The sequence below is a fragment of the Procambarus clarkii genome, chromosome 93 (genome assembly GCF_040958095.1).
Source record: "Procambarus clarkii isolate CNS0578487 chromosome 93, FALCON_Pclarkii_2.0, whole genome shotgun sequence".
NCBI lineage: Eukaryota > Metazoa > Arthropoda > Malacostraca > Decapoda > Cambaridae > Procambarus > Procambarus clarkii.
In genome coordinates this window covers 9,714,447-9,733,686 of record NC_091242.1, presented here as the reverse complement: position 1 = coordinate 9,733,686, position 19,240 = coordinate 9,714,447, and the positions used below count along the sequence as shown (strand labels likewise).

The following is a 19,240-nucleotide window of genomic DNA, read 5'->3' as shown; positions in this document are numbered from 1 at the left end:
TTCTTGTAAATGATACTGCAATATGCACAATGTGGCAATTATTGAATTAATGAGCGGACGATGAGTCACAATAACGTGGCTGAAGATATGATGAGCAAACCTCACACCAGAAGATGAGGAGACGACAATGTTTCACTGATCCAGGTTATCATCGTTTCTTCACTTTCTGATGAATGGTTTTGGTCATTGTGGAATTAATGTCCATGTGTCTATAACGTAAAATATGATTAGTCGTGTGGACTTGTGGGTCCCTTGAAGGGCCTGGAACAGTCGTGTGCTGTGTGGATTTGTGGGTCCCCTTGAAGGCCCTGGAATAGTTGTGTGCTGTGTGGACTTGTGGGTCCCTTGAAGGCCCTGGAATAGTTGTGTGCTGTGTGGACTTGTGGGTCCCTTGAAGGACCTGGAACAGTCGTGTGCTGTGTGGACTTGTGGGTCCCTTGAAGGACCTGTAACAGTCGTGTGCTGTGTGGACTTGTGGGTCCCTTGAAGGCCCTGGAATAGTTGTGTGCTGTGTGGACTTGTGGGTCCCTTGAAGGACCTGGAACAGTCGTGTGCTGTGTGGACTTGTGGGTCCCTTGAAGGCCCTGGAATAGTTGTGTGCTGTGTGGACTTGTGGGTCCCCTTGAAGAGCCTGGAACAGTCGTGTGCTGTGTGGACTTGTGGGTCCCTTGAAGGACCTGGAATAGTTGTGTGCTGTGTGGACTTGTGGGTCCCCTTGAAGGACCTGGAACAGTCGTGTGCTGTGTGGACTTGTGGGTCCCTTGAAGGACCTGGAATAGTTGTGTGCTGTGTGGACTTGTGGGTCCCCTTGAAGGACCTGTAACAGTCGTGTGCTGTGTGGACTTGTGGGTCCCTTGAAGGCCCTGGAATAGTTGTGTGCTGTGTGGACTTGTGGGTCCCCTTGAAGGACCTGGAACAGTCGTGTGCTGTGTGGACTTGTGGGTCCCTTGAAGGACCTGGAACAGTCGTGTGCTGTGTGGACTTGTGGGTCCCTTGAAGGACCTGGAACAGTCGTGTGCTGTGTGGACTTGTGGGTCCCTTGAGTGACGTGTCATAGAGGACGGTACAAACAGCCTAGTGCACCATGCATCTAGGATGTGCATTATCATCACAACATACATGAACTGAAATTAAACTCGATTAGAAAGTAGATTTACAACCAGATCCAAAGTTACCGTGGGTGTATGGGATCAATATGTAGGGGGGGGGGGGGACGGTGACCCTTCACCCCCAGGGGTCAGATCCAGACCTATCTACCCTTATATTCAAGCTCCTTGTCGTCAACAGGCTACATACATCTATAATAATACTAATAATTGATTTACAAGGTGTCAACGGGTTTGCGAGAGTACATAGAATTCGTATTTTTTACATTCTCGCAAAGCCACTAACACGCATAGCGTTTCGGTAATATGTAGCCGTAATCTGCAGTCGTAATCTTGAGCGGTAACCTGCAGCCGCTCAAGCGGTAATGCACGCCAGGCTTGGCCATACATGATCGTCATGCATTATGTAAATAATTGCTAAAAGTTTGAGAATCCCGCCAACATGTAGATGGCGCCTCACATATGTTACCCAACAACATGATAACACACGCTGTGACAACAGCTGCATTTAGCAACCATGACATGTAACTAGGCCTATATATAGGTCCCAATCTTTAGTGTCAAATCCTCACACTAGGCCTACCTTAAGAAACTAGGCCAGACATTTAGCGATTAGTGTGAAGAGTTATCATAAAAGTTAATATATTTATGATGATATGATGATAACATGTAAATGTTGCTCTTGAATATTGGGCCCACTGGTGTGTGACGTTACAATATTGGGCCCACTGGTGTGTGACGTTACAATGGCCTGATTTAGGCTGGGATAGGGCCTCCAGCAACCAGGAGGCCTGGTCGACGACCGGGCCGCGGGGACACTAAGCCCCGGAAGCACCTCAAGGTAGCCTCAAGGTAGGGTTACTTATAACATAATTACAAGGAACAAATCTAGTACTCCAAGTGTAAACTCAATCAATAACAACAACTAATAACACACTTCAACACTATTTCGCAACTGTTCTATCAATTCAATGATACAAGAAAACATCTATAAGTGCAGGCTGGTAGACCTGACTAGTACATAGCATTATATAACCCTCCATCCTGGGAAATGTGTAAACATAGCTACCTTTAAACTATTAGGTAATATACGTAAGCTATTATGTAAACACAACTCCCTTTAGATCAAACAAAATGTGTAACTCACCTTTCGTATGTATTCGTCAAGTATAGTAGGCAAAAGTCGCGTCGGTGGTAATCTTGTTGAATTTAGTAAAAAAATTTCCCGCACACTTATAAATCTAACAAGATGCACATTAAAGTCAATAATCGTAGATAATGGACAACTTTCAGAGTCAAGACAGGCTCACGGATCAACGTGAATCGCAAGTCTCGCATAGTACCACAAGTTGAGGAGCGGAGCGACCAACAGCGACAAATGATGGAATTATCCAGGATGCAGTGTGGCGAGTGGAATAGACAGCTTGGGCCGCAGGAGCGTATCTCTACCGTCCGGGCGCTAACCTCTCACTGGCTGGCTAGCTCGCGCCGACCCCACAACAGCGCCACACACACACACACTCACACACACACACTCACACGCACGCACGCACTCACACACGCACGTGCGTCATCACATCTCCAGGAAGACTTCATGGTCACTAACCCCCCCTTCTTCCACCCCAACCCCCCACACCTCACTCGCTTTCACTCGACTTCACTGGTAAGAGTCACTGTGATGATAAGATAGAAACGAGATTCCACAGACTGGCTATTACGAGAGAGATTAGAAGGGTGCGCGGAGGCCTCGGTTGAGTCGCGCGTTATTTCAAGAGGTGGAAAATTCCCCTCCCTCGTGCGTAGATCCCACATGATGTCATTGATCAGGTGGCCGCCCCCCCCCCCCCCCCCCCGGGACACACCTCCGCGTTGTCCAATCACCGCGCGTCTCTACTGGCCGCCAACCAATCCCCGCCCACAGTTTCCAAGGTCCTTCCTCCCCCGCCAAATTTGAGATGAACGACTGAAGTAACTTTTCTCCCGTTATATTGCCTCCTTCACAAGCAAAAAACCTCTACTTGGGTACGATGTTAAGAGGCAATATCACAGCACAACATTACGAAGCAAAACACAGGAAAATATCGGTGCCAGGGTAAGCCTGTGTTTACTGACAGCCAGGGTAATATTCCGGGAATATCAACACAATCTCGTAGACTTGAGGCAAAGTGAAATTCACACCAGTTACTTCATCTATCATCATTCTATTATGCAGGGAGTACCGCACGTCTATGGGTCATCCAATAATGTTAGCAGACTTCTAGATGTCACCGCTGCTAGGCTTAGACTTGGCTACAAGTACCTCTGGCAGTTTGTAACATCTGCTGATGTAGAATTGACTAAGTGTAAACTCCGTCAGCAGAACTATTCGCATACTTTGCGTCATTATATAATGGAACGTGAAAAAAAATCGAGGAATTCAGAGATAACACCATCAATGGAGTCCAAAAGAGTGTACTTCATTCATAATGCTGTACTGTCAGATAGCGAAGTCGGTTACTGTAGGTTCAGCCAGCATATGGCTGTAAAGCTGCCGCCCAGTTGGGTGGGTGTGGAGCAAGACGGGTGTGACTCACCATAGATGTAAACTGCTTTGTATAGTGACTGTTGTGAGTCTTTTGTTGAAGCACTCCCATACCCTTCCCGCCCACGGGGTGGGTATGGGGGCTGTATAATAAAGGCAGAAATTGAATTGAATGTTGCAAGACCAAACCCAGCACCGTTGGCAACACAGAGCCAAACTGTTTGTGAGATTTAAGTACGAGCCTGAGCCCGGCACCCTGTGACATGCTCTCCGCGCCACTGGCCCACTAGAGACACTTAGCAACTGCGTCATGGAGCCCCGGGCCCTCCCAGCCCGCTTGCCATGCTTCCCAGCTTATCTTAGTGCATGTATTAAGCACTCCACATACTCATCCCGCTTACGGGATATTCATGCCCGTGCCACCTCTTGGCTGGCTTAATCTTCATTAATCAACACTCATCCAGTACTCACCTATCACAGTGACTACGGGAAGTGAGGTCTAGCACTATATGCCCCCCGGCCAACTACCCTTGTTGTACCTATTGCTATAAGTGATCTATGAACTACTACTAATATATCTTTCACTGCATTCTACTTGTTGAGCACCCGTGTAGGGTAAGCACAATTCCTTACACTTAAACATTGGCGCTGCCAGCGTCAACTGATGTCCTCTCGTCCTATTTATTCTCACTTTAAAGAGAGCTGGCATTGACCACCTAGGTGATTCCCATTAGTATCGTGCATGTCGCGATCATGTTCACTCTGTGTTTCTCTCTCGTGCAGAGATGTGAGGTGAAGTTCGCTAAACTTATTCTCATTCCTTAGGCTCTCTTAGCTCTGGAGTCAAGTTGTTGCAACTTTGTACTTTTAAAATATCTTGGCTAATGCTCCACAAGGTTGAGCTTGGCTAATGCTTCACAAGGTTGATCTTGGGTAATGCTCCACAAGGTCGGGCTAATGTTCCACACCTTAACCTAACCGGGACGTGGACAAAACCTAGGTTCAGGTTTCTAATCGAGGTTCTAGCAGCATCCTGTATGTTGCCACTGTTACCCTACCTGCGTGTGTGTGTGTGTGTGTGTGTGTGTGTGTGTGTGTGTGTGTGTGTGTGTGTGATGTATGTGTGTGTGTGTGTGTGTGTGTGTGTGTGTGTGTGTGTGTGTGTGTGTGTGTGTGTGTGTGTGTGATCATACATCACTCTAATATCCCTTTGGGAGTGGATATATACCGTAAACGGTGGAGGCCACTTGACTACCAACCCTGCAAACCAGACATGACAAGGCTGATCACCCCGTGACCTTTAAAATATATTGAACAAGTTGGAGGACAGTAATTCAGACCGCTCCATTAAAAGGTGATATAAAAGACTCAGGAACTGAACCCAATTATTCATTTAACTAAGCATGTTACAGCATGATGACATAATTACAAAATGTTAGCAAATACAACAGTATAATTATGTTAATTTTCACGAGATGCTGGGAGGTGACCATCCAAGATGCTGAGAGGTGACCATCCAAGATGCTGAGAGGTGACCATCCAAGATGCTGAGAGGTGACCATCCAAGATGCTGAGAGGTGACCATCCAAGATGCTGAGAGGTGACCCATCCAAGATGCTGAGAGGTGACCATCCAAGATGCTGAGAGGTGACCATCCAAGATGCTGAGAGCTGACCCATCCAAGATGCTGAGAGGTGACCATCCAAGATGCTGAGAGGTGACCATCCAAGATGCTGAGAGCTGACCATCCAAGATGCTGAGAGGTGACCCATCCAAGATGCTGAGAGGTGACCCATCCAAGATGCTGGGAGGTGACCATCCAAGATGCTGAGAGGTGACCATCCAAGATGCTGAGAGGTGACCATCCAAGATGCTGAGAGCTGACCCATCCAAGATGCTGAGAGGTGACCATCCAAGATGCTGAGAGGTGACCATCCAAGATGCTGAGAGGTGACCATCCAAGATGCTGGGAGGTGACCATCCAAGATGCTGAGAGCTGACCCATCCAAGATGCTGAGAGGTGACCATCCAAGATGCTGAGAGCTGACCCATCCAAGATGCTGAGAGGTGACCATCCAAGATGCTGAGAGGTGACCATCCAAGATGCTGAGAGGTGACCATCCAAGACTTCCTAAAGGTCTTCTTTATCAAAGGTCACCTTCACCACTGTGGTGACAGACCACCATGCTGACCTACGACCCAGCGTGTGGGTCGTAAAGCCCCCCAGCGTGTGGGTCGTAGAGCCCCCCAGCGTGTGGGTCGTAGAGAGCTCCAGCGTGCGCTCTACGACCTCTTCGTCCATAATGATTAGGATTGTCCGCTACAACGATATTGTACCAGCGTTCAGATTCACTGGTTTGTTGTTCCATCCTCCTTTCCTCAGTTACCTTGTCATGGTGATGTTGCCTCTCTGAGAATACCTCTCAGTTGTAGCAGTCTTGGGTATGACGCATTCAATATGGTCTCCTTCAGTGCCTTCAGCAGCCATGACATCCACTCGTTCATTTCCACAGATTCCAACATGGGAGGGGATCTATCTTGAGATTACCTTGAGATGATTTCGGGGCTTTAGTGTCCCCGCGGCCCGGTCCTCGACCAGGCCTTCACCCCCAAGAAGCAGCCCGTGATAGCTAACTAACTCCCAGGTACCTATTTACTGCTAGGTAACAGGGGCATCAGGGTGAAAGAAACTCTGCTTATTATTTCTCGCCGGCACCCGGGATCGAACCTGGGACCACAGGATCACGCGTCCAGTGTTCTGTCCGCTCAGCCGCCGGCTCCAAGGATCACAAGAATTTGACTTCTCTTTCCTGATTGGTTAGTACTCTCACAGCTCTCTTGATTTCAGAAACTATTGCGAGGATTTCTGCCAGAATTTTACTAAAGCTTTGTTTTGTAGTACTGTTTTTGAATCAGATCATTGCACCGTTAGTGTTTCGTTCAAGTAATCTTAACGCCATAACAATAGCAGTTAGGTCTGCTTGCGTTGAAGAGGCATAGTTCTCAATATGTGCTTTTTCTTCATTTCCGTTTTGAAAAGCATTATTCCTAATTACAGTGAGCAGTCTTCACTGCACCAGCCCGGCCATTGGTAGGATTACATGACCCATCAGTGTCGAATGGCTCTAATTCATTTCCAGCTTCTTTATTAATTTCCTCAAGATACTTGTGCCTCATTTCTTGTGGTATAATGTTGGACGTTTTTGTTGTCATCTCGTTGATGATAATCCTACATGGGTCATCCTACCAGGGGGATGTAACCGTTCTACAGGCATGACCTCACGGGTTTACAGGTGAAGTTTTTTCGAGGTGAAGATGAAAATTTTGCGAAGGATCAGACTGATCGGTGATGCCATTTTTTGCTTTTCCTGTTTCCTCTATAAGTATCATCGAACTCAGTTATTTTCTTGGCAATATCACTGTAATGGGAGTATCTGGCTATCCTAATTGCAAGCTTAGCATTCAGTTCCTTAATTCTGCTTTTAACACTGGGGAGGAACAGATCCTCTCGTATATTAGATGTTTTGACAGTTCTTGGGACTGCACCAGGCTGTATACTGCATATTACCATCAGCATGGAGTTCAACCCAGACGAAGGTCTGTACACCACCACCAGTACACCCTCCACCCAGCGCGAGAGCCCCAGGCAGGTGTGCAGCTGCAAGACCTGCCGGTTCCTTGTCTAGGTAACCACCTGTTACACCGCCGGCTCATCGTTCCAAGCCTCGGTGATAAAGACTGTGACGTCACCATCATGAGTATAAATACCATGACCTCAAGTCACCTCAGCAGTCTCTCATCAGGAGCTCAGGGAATTAACACTACTGCCTCCGCCCGTCGCTTGCCTCCTGCTGCTTCTTCACGTGCAGGGTTTAGGTGTTTTTATGTAAATACTTTCACTGTCACCCTTATTTTTGCGTTAACCTAAGTTTGTGTGTATATATATTTTTTTTACCTAACCTAAAAGCGGTGTGTGTGTGTGTATATATATATATATATATATATATATATATATATAATATATATATATATATATATATATATATATATATATATATATATATATATATATATATATATATTAGTATATTTTGGTAGCAGTCTTTCCTGTTGACATATATTATTAAATATGACCGAAAAAGTAAGATTAATAATTCTAACATGAATTTTCTCAATCTTTCGTACATTTCGTTTCACTGTTGGAGGTAAATCAAAAATCAATTCTCCAAAATTCATTTTTATTTCTAGTCTGACGCGACACGAGCGCGTTTCGTAAAACTTATTACATTTTCAAAGACTTTAGTTCACAAATACACAACTGAATAGAACTTACGCATCTCGGATTTTATATCTACATTTGAGTGAGGTGGAAGGGGTGATGTGGCATTAACACAAGACAGAACAAGATGTGGTATTAATAGGGTATTAATTTCATCAACACAAGACAGAACAAGAGTATTAATAGGGTATTAATTTCATCAACACAAGACAGAACACGAAACAATGGATATTGAATAGAAGTGTTTGTAGAAAGCCTATTGATCCATATTTCTTGATCCTTCTATATTGGAGCGGAGTCTTGAGGTGGGTAGAATATAGTTGTGCAATAATTGGCTGTTGATTGCTGGTGTTGACTTCTTGATGTGTAGTGCCTCGCAAACGTCAAGCCGCCTGCTATCGCTGTATCTATCGATGATTTCTGTGTTGTTTACTAGGATTTCTCTGGCGATGGTTTGGTTGTGGGAAGAGATTATATGTTCCTTAATGGAGCCCTGTTGCTTATGCATCGTTAAACGCCTAGAAAGAGATGTTGTCTTGCCTATATACTGGGTTTTTTGGAGCTTACAGTCCCCAAGAGGGCATTTGAAGGCATAGACGACGTTAGTCTCTTTTAAAGCGTTCTGTTTTGTGTCTGGAGAGTTTCTCATGAGTAGGCTGGCCGTTTTTCTGGTTTTATAGTAAATCGTCAGTTGTATCCTCTGATTTTTGTCTGTAGGGATAACGTTTCTATTAACAATATCTTTCAGGACCCTTTCCTCCGTTTTATGAGCTGTGGAAAAGAAGTTCCTGTAAAATAGTCTAATAGGGGGTATAGGTGTTGTGTTAGTTGTCTCTTCAGAGGTTGCATGGCTTTTCACTTTCCTTCTTATGATGTCTTCGACGAAACCATTGGAGAAGCCGTTATTGACTAGGACCTGCCTTACCCTACGAGTCTTTGAAAATGTAATAAGTTTTACGAAACGCGCTCGTGTCGCGTCAGACTAGAAATAAAAATGAATTTTGGAGAATTGATTTTTGATTTACCTCCAACAGTGAAGCGAAATGTACGAAAGATTGAGAAAATTCGTGTTAGAATTATTAATCTTACTTTTTCGGTCATATTTAATAATATATATATATATATACACACACATATATATATATATATATATAATATATATTTTATTAAATATGACCGAAAAAGTAAGATTAATAATTCTAACACGAATTTTCTCAATCTTTCGTACATTATGCTTCACTGTTGGAGGTAAATCAAAAATCACTTCTCCAAAATTCATTTTTATTTCTAGTCTGACGCGACACGGGCGCGTTTCGTAAAACTTATTACATTTTCAAAGACTTCACAAATACACAACTGATTAGAACTTGCGTTTCCCTGATTTTATATCTACATTTGAGTGAGGTGGGAAGGGTGATGTGGCATTACATTTGAGTGAGGTGGGAAGGATGATGTGGCATTAGAGGATATTAATAGGGTATTAAAAGTATCAACACAAGACAGAACACGAAACAATGGATATTGAATAGAAGTGTTTGTAGAAAGCCTATTGGTCCATATTTCTTGATGCTTCTATATTGGAGCGGAGTCTTGAGGTGGTTAGAATATAGTTGTGCAATAATTGGCTGTTGATTGCTGGTGTTGACTTCTTGATGTGTAGTGCCTCGCAAACGTCAAGCCGCCTGCTATCGCTGTATCTATCGATGATTTCTGTGTTGTTTACTAGGATTTCTCTGGCGATGGTTTGGTTATGGGAAGAGATTATATGTTCCTTAATGGAGCCCTGTTGTTTATGCATCGTTAAACGCCTAGAAAGAGATGTTGTTGTCTTGCCTATATACTGGGTTTTTTGGAGCTTACAGTCCCCAAGTGGGCATTTGAAGGCATAGACGACGTTAGTCTCTTTTAAAGCGTTCTGTTTCGTGTCTGGAGAGTTTCTCATGAGTAGGCTGGCCGTTTTTCTGGTTTTATAGTAAATCGTCAGTTGTATCCTCTGATTTTTGTCTGTAGGGATAACGTTTCTATTAACAATATCTTTCAGGACCCTTTCCTCTGTTTTATGAGCTGTGGAAAAGAAGTTCCTGTAAAATAGTCTAATAGGGGGTATAGGTGTTGTGTTAGTTGTCTCTTCGGAGGTTGCATGGCTTTTCACTTTCCTTCTTATGATGTCTTCGATGAAACCATTGGAGAAGCCGTTATTGACTAGAACCTGCCTTACCCTACAGAGTTCTTCGTCGACTTGCTTCCATTCTGAGCTGTGGCTGAGAGCACGGTCGACGTATGCGTTAACAACACTCCTCTTGTACCTGTCAGGGCAGTCGCTGTTGGCATTTAGGCACATTCCTATGTTTGTTTCCTTTGTGTAGACTGCAGTGTGGAAACCTCCGCCCTTTTCCATGACTGTTACATCTAGAAAAGGCAGCTTCCCATCCTTTGCCGTCTCGTAAGTGAAACGCAGCACGGAACTCTGCTCAAATGCCTCCTTCAGCTCCTGCAGATGTCTGACATCAGGTACCTGTGTAAAAATGTCGTCAACATACCTGCAGTATATGGCCGGTTTCAAGTTCATGTCGACTAAGACTTTTTGCTCGATGGTACCCATGTAGAAGTTTGCAAACAGGACACCTAGGGGAGAACCCATAGCGACCCCATCTACTTGCTTATACATATGCCCATCGGGGCTCAAGAAGGGTGCCTCTTTAGTACAAGCTTGGAGTAGTTTCCTCAGAATACTTTCTGGCATGTCAAGAGGAGTACAGGCTGGATCGCGATACACTCTGTCGGCTATCATTCCGATTGTCTCGTCCACAGGTACGTTGGTAAACAGCGATTCTACGTCCAACGAGGCTCTTATCCCTGTGGCCCGTGCGCCCCGCAGTAAGTCCACAAATTCCTTTGGAGACTTCAGGCTGAAGGCGCAAGGAACATAAGGAGTCAGCAGGCCGTTGAGTCGCTTTGCCAATCTGTACGTGGGTGTGGGTATCTGGCTAATGATTGGCCGAAGTGGGTTTCCAGGTTTGTGCGTCTTGACATTTCCATACGCATATCCAGGTTTATATTCCCCAATGATCTTTGGCAGGTGGAGTCCGGATTTCTTGGCGTTCACAGTTTCGATCAGTTTGTTGACCTTTGCTTTTAATTCGGCTGTAGTGTCCTTCGTTACCCTTTGGAACTTAGTTTGGTCAGAGAGTATGATGTTCATTTTCGCCAGATATTCGTCTTTTTTAAGAATGACATATATTGGCGACTTGTCACCTCTCCTGACAACTATCTCCTTGTTCTCACGAAGGCTTTTAGCTGCCGCTCTAAGCTCGGGGGACAGTATGGTGCTTCTGTAGTTGCCTCGATTCTTTCCTCCTCCTGCAATAAGTTCTGCTTGTAAGGTATCTTTGGTAGTGACCTTCTTTTGTGTCTCGAGGTCGAATATGTCGTCCAACAGAATTTCCAACTCTACTTTCCGGGCCATCTCACTCGGTCTGGACATAACATGACAGTTTATGCCCAGATTTAGGAGAGTGACTTGGTCCTCAGTGAGGTTAATTCCTGCAAGGTTCAGGAAGCCATCTCTTGGTCGTGGAATTGCCATAGGTCCTCCATATAATGTTGTTAGTACAACATACATATCGTTCATACTGGAGTGAACGATATGGTAGAAAATGCAGAATAGAACCAGTGAAGAGCAGGGGTGCCATAGGCACAATCAGAGAACACTGTATAAACATCAGAGGTCCGCGGCTGTTCAACACCCTCCCCGCGAGCATAAGAAATATTGCCGGAACAATCATAGACACCTTCAAGAGAAAACTAGATAGTTTTCTTCAAGAAGTGTGGTGAGTATGTGGGCCTGCGGGCTGCTCCAAACAACAGCCTGCTGGACCAAGCTCTCACAAGTCAAGCCTGGCCCTGGTCCGGGCTTGGGGAGTAGAAGAACTCCCAGAACACCGTCCAGGTACAATCCAGGCACCTCACGGGAAGGAAAGCAAAGGTCTGCTTCAGCGGAAGTCTCTAGTACAATAAATAAGGTACTCGGGATCCCACAAGGAGGAGTGTTAGGCTCCACACTATTCAACACCTTTATGAACGCCTTTGCTAATACTGAATTTCTGGAAGGAGCACAACAAGTGGGATATGCAGATAATGTCCTAATTCAAGCTCACATTTTGGGAAAAATTAAAGTTCATTTAACTCCTATCTCCTAGTAAGTTTGAAACTAACCTAGTTAAACTGACTTCCTCATTTATAATCCTTTTGTACCAAGCTCTATTTCTACCTATAAGATTCTTCAGTTCCTTTGTTATCCATTTCAATCTATATAGTATATAGTATAGTATTCGATCTATTAAATTTGTATGCATGTGTTGTTGAATATGACCGAAAGGGTGAGATTAATAATTCTAACACGAATCTTCGCAATATTTCTTACGTTTTTCTTCGCTGTCGAGGGCAATTAACAATTAACTCTCCCAAATTAATTTTTTACATTTATATTTTTGGTGTGACGCCTAAAAACGTTTCGTAAGGCTTCTTACATTTTCAAAGCCTCGTTTACACATACTAAAATAAGATTTATGCGTTTTGAAGGGGAAGCAGAGTTCACATAACATACATCATGCTTATATTTGTTTTGGGTGAGGTGATATGACACAAAAGTTTTGGGTGAGGTGGGTATAAAAACATAAGAATGGAAGTAACTACAGAAGGCCTATTAGCCCATACTTTCGCTTATTGATTAGGGGTCTTTAAGTAGGTTGAATATAGTTATGCATTAATTGACTGTTGATTACTGGTGTTGACTTTTTGATGTGTAGTGCCTCGCTGATGTCGAGTCTCCTGCTATCGCTGTATCTATCGATGATTTCTGTGTTGCTTGTTAAGATTTCTCTGGTGATGGTCTGGTTGTGAGAAGAGATTATATGTTCCTTGATGGAGCCCTGTTGTTTGTACATTTGTTAATCGCCTAGAAAGAGACGTTGTCTTGCCTATATACTGAGTTCTTTGGGGCTTACAGTCCCAAAGTACTTACTATACAGAACTCAGTATATAGGCAAGACAACAACATCTCTTTCTAGGCGATTAACATTGCATAAGCAACAGGGCTCCATTAAGGAACATATAATCTCTTCTCACAACCAGACCATCACCAGAGAAATCTTAACAAGCAACACAGAAATCATCGATAGATACAGCGATAGCAGGAGACTCGACATTAGCGAGGCACTACACATCAAAAAGTCAGCACCAGTAATCAACACTCAATTAATGCATAACTATATTCTAAAATCTAGAAAATCTAGATTTTCTAGAATTAATTGACGATTCCATTATTCCCCTGTCCTGTTAATCCAGTTTATTCCACTAAAATTAAAGTCACCCATGACACAAATACTGTTTGACCTAGATGCTCTAGATATTTCATCCCACAGATGCTTTGTTTCCATTCTAAGTTTGGTGGCCTGTATGCAACTCCTATTATAAGATTTCTAGCTTTTTGTTTAATTCTAGCCAAATAGTTTCTGTTTGTGACTCAGTTTTGATTCCCTCTTTGAGACTACATTTCAAATTGTCCCTAACATATATGGCTACTCCCCCTCCTCGTCTAATATATCTGTGTGAAATAGTCTAAATCCATTTAGACGAAAAGGCCCGAAACGCTTTCTACTGCCCGAAACGCTTTGCGTAATAGTGGATTTAGGCATTGTATGTACTAGCTTTATCTATAAATTCATCAAAATCTGTATCACCCCTTGTATGTATGTACTTTACCTAAATAAACATTTGATTTGACATTTTATTTGATATTCAGCTAATAGTTCTCTATTCTCTACATTCATCTATGTTTCGGCAAGTGCAATAATATCTATTTTTTTCTGTGCAAACAAGAGCATTTAAATTGTTTATTTTGTTTCTTAGACTCCTACTGTTCGTGTAATATACCCTAAGTGTATTGTTATTTTAGGCCCTTTTCCTTCCCCTGTTCATTTTGCCATTTTTTTCTCCCAGCCAACACATACTTTCATTGCCTCCTTTCTCTATATCAACTCCCATACCACTGTCTACTAGTAGTTAAACCCAAACAAACCCCTTTAGCCAAATCCCAACGACTTGGCAACCACCACCCTAGCCCTCGATAGATGCACCCCATCCCGAGCACACATGTCATTCCTTCCATAGAAGTGTTCCCAGTGATCTATGAATGATGTATTGCAAAGTAATCAATGAATGATATTGCAATATCATTATGTTCTTATGTTTACCCTGAAGCAGCCATGGCGGCTACTTCACGACGTGCACTTACACTGCACTCTTCTGACAGACGTAAAATTCCCTTCTCTCACAAGAATATATAGCTAAAGAAAAGACAGATAGTTTGTCAGTACATTCGTTAACCGAGGTCAAGAAAGGCGGTGTCCAAGAGCTAGATGCAACTCGATCCTGCAGGCACAAATAGCAAATGCATAAAATAAACACACACAGGCACACAACCCCTCAGCAAGCACGTATAGCTAAGAGAGTTTAGGTGATTACTGTTGCATCATGCTAATTTCCCAGCCAAATCTCCTCTGCTCTGAACACCTAATGTTGCATCACGTCTTTTTATCAGTCATGTAAATTCATGGCCATTCACTGAGAGTTGCATCATACAACAGAGCTAATAAATCCTTGCACGAGAGGTGCAGGGGGAGGGGAGGGGGTAGAGGTGGAGGGAGGGGGAGAGGAGGGAGGGTAAAGAGGGAGGAGGAATAGGCGGGAGAGAGAGACCCGGGCACCACCGGTTACCCCTTTTAGTGTGTATATGTATTCACTTAGTTGTGCTTGAGGAGGTTGAGCTCTGGCTCTTTGGTCCCGCCTCTCAACTGTCAATCAACTGGTGTACAGGTTCCTGAGCCTACTGGGCTCTATCATGTCTACACTTGAAACTGTGTATGGAGTCAGCGTCCACCACATCACTGCCTAATGCATTCCACCTGTTAACTACTCTGACACTAAAAAAGCTCTTTCTAATGTGGCTCATTTGGGTACTCAGCTTCCACCTGTGTCCCCTTGTTCGTGTTCCACCCATGTTAAATAGTTTGTGTTTTTCCACCCTGACAATTCCCCTGAGAATTGTGTAGGTGGTTATCATGTCTCCCCTTACGCTTCTGTCTTCCAGGGACGAAAGGTTTAGCTCCGGTAGCCTCTCCTCGTAGCTCATAACTCTCAGTTCTGGGACTAGTCTGGTGGCATACCTCTGAATCTTCTCTAACTTTGTCTTGTGGGTATGGACTCCAGGGAGCCGGTCGGCCGAGCGGATAGCACGCTGGACTTGTGATCCTGTGGTCCTGGGTTCGATCCCAGGCGCCGGCGAGAAACATTGGGCAGAGTTTCTTTCACCCTATGCCCCTGTTACCTAGCAGTAAAATAGGTACCTGGGTGTTAGTCAGCTGTCACGGGCTGCTTCCTGGGGGTGGAGGCCTGGTCGAAGACCGGGCCGCGGGGACACTAAAGCCCCGAAATCATCTCAAGATAACTCAAGATATCAAGATTGGTCTGACATACGTGGTATACAAGATCCTGAACGATTCATTACACAAGTTTCTAAATGCAGTTTATATGTTGGCCAGTCTAGCATATGCCGCTGATGATATCCTTTTGATGTGGGCCTCTGGGGACAGGTTCGGTGTGATATCAACCCCTAGAACTTTCTCTCTATTTGACTCTTGCAGGGTTTCACCTCCCAGATGGTACCTTGTGTTCAGCCTCCTACTCCATTCGCCTAATTTCATTACTTTACACTTTCCCGATTTTAACTTTAGTAGCCATTTTCTAGACTATTCCTCCAGTTTGTCCTGTAGTCTATCTTCATCTGTCTGGATTCTCCTCATAAATAATATATATATATATATATATATATATATATATATATATATATATATATATATATATATATATATATATATATATATATATACACACACACACATACATACATACATACATATAGTGTGTATGTAAGACAACAAGTGTAAAGGACTCGCGAGGAAGCCGTATTCACAGGACCTAACCATAATAAATCTGTGCCACTGAGGAGAGTGTGTCTCAGACTAGATCTGTTGCCCTCTTCTAAGCTCTCACCTTCTCCCCCCGATGCTAAATAAACTACAGCAAACAACCAATCAATTGCTTGTGTATCACTGTCAGTTCACTGCTATTTAACTCACTGGTCAACAAAGTCACTGCCGAGGCACTAACAGTTCCCTATCTGGCTGGTTGTTGCCTTAAGCCAAGACTGTCACATACAAATAGCCTCTCACCGGAATGCCTCCTCGACCTTCGCCAGGAGCCAAGGCTCAGGGGGGGACGGTCCCAGGGCATGTCTTTACTGCTGGTTCTGCAGGTTGCGTCATACGTCAGTCTAGTCGTCATACAAACGTTGAAATCTTATTTACAAGCAACAATAACATACAATCACCAAAGTATTTTATTATTTATCAAGTCCGCCCGCCATCAACCACACACTAAGTGACCACTGACCTACGTCACTCGTACACACACACCTCTCAATGCTACAAATAATTTGGCACACACGCAAGCAGGGGACAGAGTGCCAGACGAGGAGTGTTGGCACGGCACAGGACTGGAGGGGTAAAAGATGGCCGTGTTTAGACCGGGAGGTGGAGGCGGGCTTGAACCGCTGCCAGCCACCAGACTGGCCGGGGCGCCCTGCTCGCTGGGCGTGTTCGGACGGGGCGCCCTGCTCGCTGGGCGTGTTCGGACGGGGCGCCCTGCTCGCTGGGCGTGTTCGGACGGGGCGCCCTGCTCGCTGGGCGTGTTCGGACGGGGCGCCCTGCTCGCTGGGCATGTTCGGACAGGGCGCCCTGCTCGCTGGGCGTGTTCGGACGGGGCGCCCTGCTCGCTGGGCGTGTTCGGACGGGGCGCCCTGCTCGCTGGGCGTGTTCGGACGGGGCGCCCTGCTCGCTGGGCGTGTTCGGACGGGGCGCCCTGCTCGCTGGGCGTGTTCGGACGGGGCGCCCTGCTCGCTGGGCGTGTTCGGACAGGGCGCCCTGCTCGCTGGGCGTGTTCGGACAGGGCGCCCTGCTCGCTGGGCGTGTTCGGACAGGGCGCCCTGCTCGCTGGGCGTGTTCGGACGGGGCGCCCTGCTCGCTGGGCATGTTCAGACAGAGCCAGTTCTCATGGCAGCACCTTCCACCAACACACAATGACCACAATGCACGCCAGAGTGCTGGTTTTGCTCTGTTGTTGACTAACATGCATCTAATCATTTAGCCAGTACTAGCAAGGAAGTTAATGGATTATATGAGGACGAAACCCGTAATTGTAGAGTTCCAGGTCAATAAGGTATAATAAGTGACTATTAAATAAGTGTGACCCAGTTCTTGGTGAGTGAGTTTACACACTGCATACGACAGGTCCCAGCAGCCCCACACTTTCCTCCCAATTTGTCACAGTGTCGGACATAGACAGGGACACAAACTATAATACAGTATAGTTTGAAGTTTCAGTGAAGTTTCAGTGAAGTTTCAGAACCCTGTATACCACTTATGTAAGACCAATCCTGGAGTATGCAGCTCCAGCCTGGAGTCCATACCTAGTTAAACACAAGACAAAGTTAAAGAATAGTATGCCGCCAGACTAGTCCCAGAACTGAGAGGTATGAGTTACGAGGAATGGCTACGGGAACTAAAACCTCACGTCCCTGGAAGAGAGAAGAGTAAGGGAGTTATGATCACCCCCTACAAAATTCTTAAGGGGAATTGACAGGGTGGACAAATAAAACTATTTAGCACGGGTGTAACACGAACAAGAGGAAAACAGGTGGAAACTGAGTACCCAAATGAGGCACAGAGACATTAGAAAGAATTTGTTCAGTGTCAGAGAAGCTAACAAATGGAATGCATTAGGCAGTGATGTGGTGGAGACTGACTCCATACACAGTTTCAATTGTAGATATGATAGAGCCCAGTAGGCTCAGAAATAGTGCCCAAACTCAACTAGGTGAGTACACAAATGTACGACTTGTAATGGAACAGGTGCTACGAGAAGGAAAACTGAAATAGAGGAGCAGAGGAAGAAATAAAACAAAGAGAGGAGCCGGATGTGATGATAGCGACGGACCCTGACAGGATTTCATCGTGGATCATAAAACAGGCAGCAGCAGCAGCAGCAGGAGCAGCAGCAGGAGCAGCAGCAGGAGCAGGAGCAGCAGCAGGAGCAGGAGCAGCAGCAGGAGCAGGAGCAGCAGCAGGAGCAGGAGCAGCAGCAGGAGCAGCAGCAGGAGCAGGAGCAGCAGCAGGAGCAGCATTGTGTGTACCCCTTGCTGTAGTCTTCAACTCCTCACTAGAAATACGGGAACTTCCTGACATTCGAAAAGTGGCAAATAATTGACCTATATATAAGAAAGGAGGATGTCAGGAGCCATTGAAGTACGAACTGGTATCGCTAATAAGTATTCCTTGTAAGATATTCGAGACACTGCAGCAATTACAAGAAAGCTGGTCGATCATTTAGAACATACACAATGCTGTTTCCAAGAATCAACATGAATTCACCAGAGAACAATGTTGCTAGACCAACTTATTAAGAGTTGTATGACAAGATGACATCAAACATGAGACACACTTGGCAGACTGCATTTTCCTGGATTGTGTTGTATCCACTTTTCCTGGAAAGTGTTACGTTTTTAACACTTGTTACGGCAGCCCATCCTCCGAATATTGGGAGGTAAATGTTACGGAACAAGTAAGTATAATTATGTACTATTCCTAGCAGTCAGGAATTGTACTTATTGCACTTAGTATTAAACCTACTGTCAAATAATCGCCAGAATCGCACCAAAATATTGTGAATATTTGAGTTTACCTGAAAAGCTGAATAGAAAACCACGACCTAACCTAACCTTCTTAGTGTATGGGGACAAGCATTTTATTGCTTCTTAATTACAATAAGTACTTATCCTATAGCTATATTGATATTACACTTTTATAAAACTAATAAAACAAAACTAAAATCTCTCAATAAATTGTAAAGTAACTCTGGATATTTTCAAATTTTGTATAAAATCTCTATTGTTTAATAAAACTGAAAAAGAAATTATTTATATTTAAAACTTGTGTATAGGGAATTGAACATAAAAAATTCATCCTAAAATTCGGAGTATCTTAACAGAAAACGAGGAGAATATATGGAGAGATAAATGTAGCGGCATAAGTAAGTATAATTATGAACTATTCCTAACAGTCAGGAAATGCACTTATTACACTTAGTATTAAACCGTACTGTCAATTCGGAGGATGGGTTGTGTTATGACCAGGTTGGTCTTGGAGCAACCTATCCTCT

The 19,240-nt window shown here is 44.4% G+C and overlaps 2 protein-coding genes across 13 annotated transcripts in view; both read right to left on the bottom strand.

Annotated features, from left to right (window-relative positions):
- Positions 1 to 19,240, bottom strand: part of Ucp4A (Uncoupling protein 4A) — a 182,848-nt gene that overhangs the window by 111,932 nt on the left and 51,676 nt on the right. For 2 of the 12 annotated variants that reach the window (XM_045728603.2, XM_045728605.2), the window contains exon 1: positions 2,254 to 2,653. The exons of 5 other annotated variants lie outside the window; for them this stretch is intronic. The gene's annotated coding sequence lies outside the window, so the exon portion shown is untranslated. Of the gene's footprint in view, positions 1 to 2,253; positions 2,655 to 19,240 lie in introns of those variants that run through there. 5 more of the 12 variants (XM_045728608.2, XM_069319679.1, XM_069319676.1 and 2 more) reach the window with 4 other exon arrangements.
- Positions 228 to 1,103, bottom strand: LOC138359839 (uncharacterized). Its single transcript, XM_069319546.1, has one exon. The coding sequence runs from the start codon at positions 1,101 to 1,103 to the stop codon at positions 228 to 230; it is 876 nt and encodes a 291-aa protein (XP_069175647.1).

Coding starts and splice junctions, on each gene's coding strand:
- LOC138359839 (XM_069319546.1), bottom strand. CDS start 1,103: ATGCACATCCTAGATGCATGGTGCACTAGGCTGTTTGTACCGTCCTCT.